The sequence below is a fragment of the Vombatus ursinus genome, unplaced genomic scaffold, assembly GCF_900497805.2.
Source record: "Vombatus ursinus unplaced genomic scaffold, bare-nosed wombat genome assembly UNPS02000021.1, whole genome shotgun sequence".
In the NCBI taxonomy this organism is placed as follows: domain Eukaryota; kingdom Metazoa; phylum Chordata; class Mammalia; order Diprotodontia; family Vombatidae; genus Vombatus; species Vombatus ursinus.
Window position 1 is genome coordinate 71,147 of NW_020939799.1, and position 1,778 is coordinate 72,924.

At 60.3% G+C, this 1,778-nt stretch overlaps 2 protein-coding genes across 2 annotated transcripts in view; one reads left to right on the plus strand and one right to left on the minus strand.

Moving 5' to 3' along the window:
• The window catches only part of ERCC1 (ERCC excision repair 1, endonuclease non-catalytic subunit), an 8,233-nt gene extending 6,968 nt beyond the window's left edge, over positions 1-1,265 (plus strand). Inside the window, exons 6-10 of the mRNA XM_027841934.1 lie at positions 171-247; positions 339-438; positions 538-609; positions 815-883; positions 1,152-1,265. Coding sequence (XP_027697735.1) covers positions 171-247; positions 339-438; positions 538-609; positions 815-883; positions 1,152-1,202 — 369 coding nt within the window. The 3' untranslated portion in view covers positions 1,203-1,265. The remainder of the gene's footprint in view (positions 1-170; positions 248-338; positions 439-537; positions 610-814; positions 884-1,151) is intronic.
• CD3EAP (CD3e molecule associated protein) overlaps positions 1,099-1,778 on the minus strand; it is a 2,541-nt gene continuing 1,861 nt past the window's right edge. Inside the window, 1 exon segment of the mRNA XM_027874313.1 lies at positions 1,099-1,778. This exon segment is cut by the window's right edge and continues 13 nt beyond it. Within this exon segment, the coding sequence (XP_027730114.1) occupies positions 1,394-1,778 (385 nt within the window). The 3' untranslated portion in view covers positions 1,099-1,393.

The following is a 1,778-nucleotide window of genomic DNA, read 5'->3' on the forward strand; positions in this document are numbered from 1 at the left end:
CCTCCCAGCCCTGACATTCCCTGTTCTAAGGCCCCTCCCAGCCCTGACATTCCCTGTTCTAAGGCCCCTCCCAGCCCTGACATCCCCTCTTCTCCTTGGACATTCTCCAAGTCCTCTACCCTTGGTGGTCCACAGCTCTAACCCTCTCACTCTAATGTTGGTTCAAACAGAAGGACCCTCAGCGTGCCCTGAAGGATCTGGCTAAGATGTGCATCCTGGCTGACTGCACACTGATTCTAGCCTGGAGGTGAGGTCTGGGGCAGCAGCAGTAGGGGAGTGATGGGGGGCGGGGGGAAAGTAAAGGCCAGCCTCACTCCTTTCCCTCTGCCCTCCCCTAGCCCAGAAGAAGCCGGGCGGTACCTGGAGACCTACAAGTCCTATGAGCAGAAGCCTGCTGACTCGCTAAAGGAAAGGTTGGAGCAGGACTTTGTGTCAAGGGTGAGGGGTTTCTCTTTCCCTCCTCTCCCCTGGCCCACAGCCACCACGGCTCTGTGCAGGGAGCTCACCTCCCAGCTAATGAAGCTCTTCCCCTCCTAGATCACCGATTGTCTGACCACAGTGAAGTCAGTGAACAAGACGGACAGCCAGACGCTGCTGGCCACCTTTGGGGTGAGGCTCCTGCTGGGTGCCCCAGGCTGTTCCACTCTCACCTCCCCCCGAGTCCTGGGCTGTAGTCCTCCCCTGTCCCTCCATTCTTGTGAGGCCAGCACTCTCCCTTCCCCGCCTCTCGGGACCCCCCAGCCACACACTTGGGGGAGGGGGTCGGTCACCTCACCTGTCCCTTTCCATATGCCCCCCCCCTTTCCCTTTGCAGTCTCTGGAGCAGCTCACAGCCGCCTCTCAGGACGACTTGTCCCTCTGCCCTGGCTTTGGGCCTCAAAAGGTGAGAGGGCAGGGATGACCTTGGAGATTCTTAGACCCTGAGAAGCCCAGAGCCGCCTTTCTAGTCTAGTCCCCTCAATTTACAGAGGGGGGGTTAGTGATGGAACCAAGTCTGGCTCCAGGACTCCCAGATCGGGGCTCCCCACCCCACCCCACCTCCAACCTGGGAAGAGACCGGCAGGGGATGGGAATGAAGACAAACAGCTGTACCCCAGATGGGCTGAGATCTCCTTTTAATGGCCGAGGCCAACTGTCTGCTTCTTCTCCAGGCCCGGAGGCTCTTTGAAGTTCTACACCAGCCCTTCCTGAAGGTGCCCTGAAAAACCAGGGCTCTGCTGGGCGGGGAGGGTCTCAGGATGGACACCAATAAAGCATGAACACCAGCAGGCCTGTCTCCATCCCTGCCAGGGCAAGATGCGAGCCTCTCCAAGGTCAAGGGCCACCACTGTGGCCCCGTGGGGTCTCTTCCCTCTGGCCCCAGACAGGGCTCAGATGGGGCTGGTTCATCCGCTTAAGCCTCTGCTGGCCCCCCCTCCCCCTGATGCCGCCTCTTCTTCTTTCTCTTCTCCTCCACCCCCTGGCCGGGGCTCGGGGGGACTGACTCAGGGACCCCTGCCAGGGACTCCATCTCCTTGGGGGGCTCTGGGGCCGCCCCCTCCCCTTCCTCCGGCTTCCTCTTCTTCTTCTTGCTGTGCGGAGGCTGGGCCTCCCCGAGGGCCTCGGTCATCTCTGCCTCCTCCAGCATCTCTCCTCCCGCCTCCTGTTTCTTCCTGCTCTTCTTTCTGGCCGAGGATGGGGCTTTCTCCTCTTGAAGGTCAATTTGGACCTCAGACTCTGATGGCCTCTCCTCTGGCTCCATCATCTCTCCTTCCAGCTCACATCTCTTCTTGCTCTTC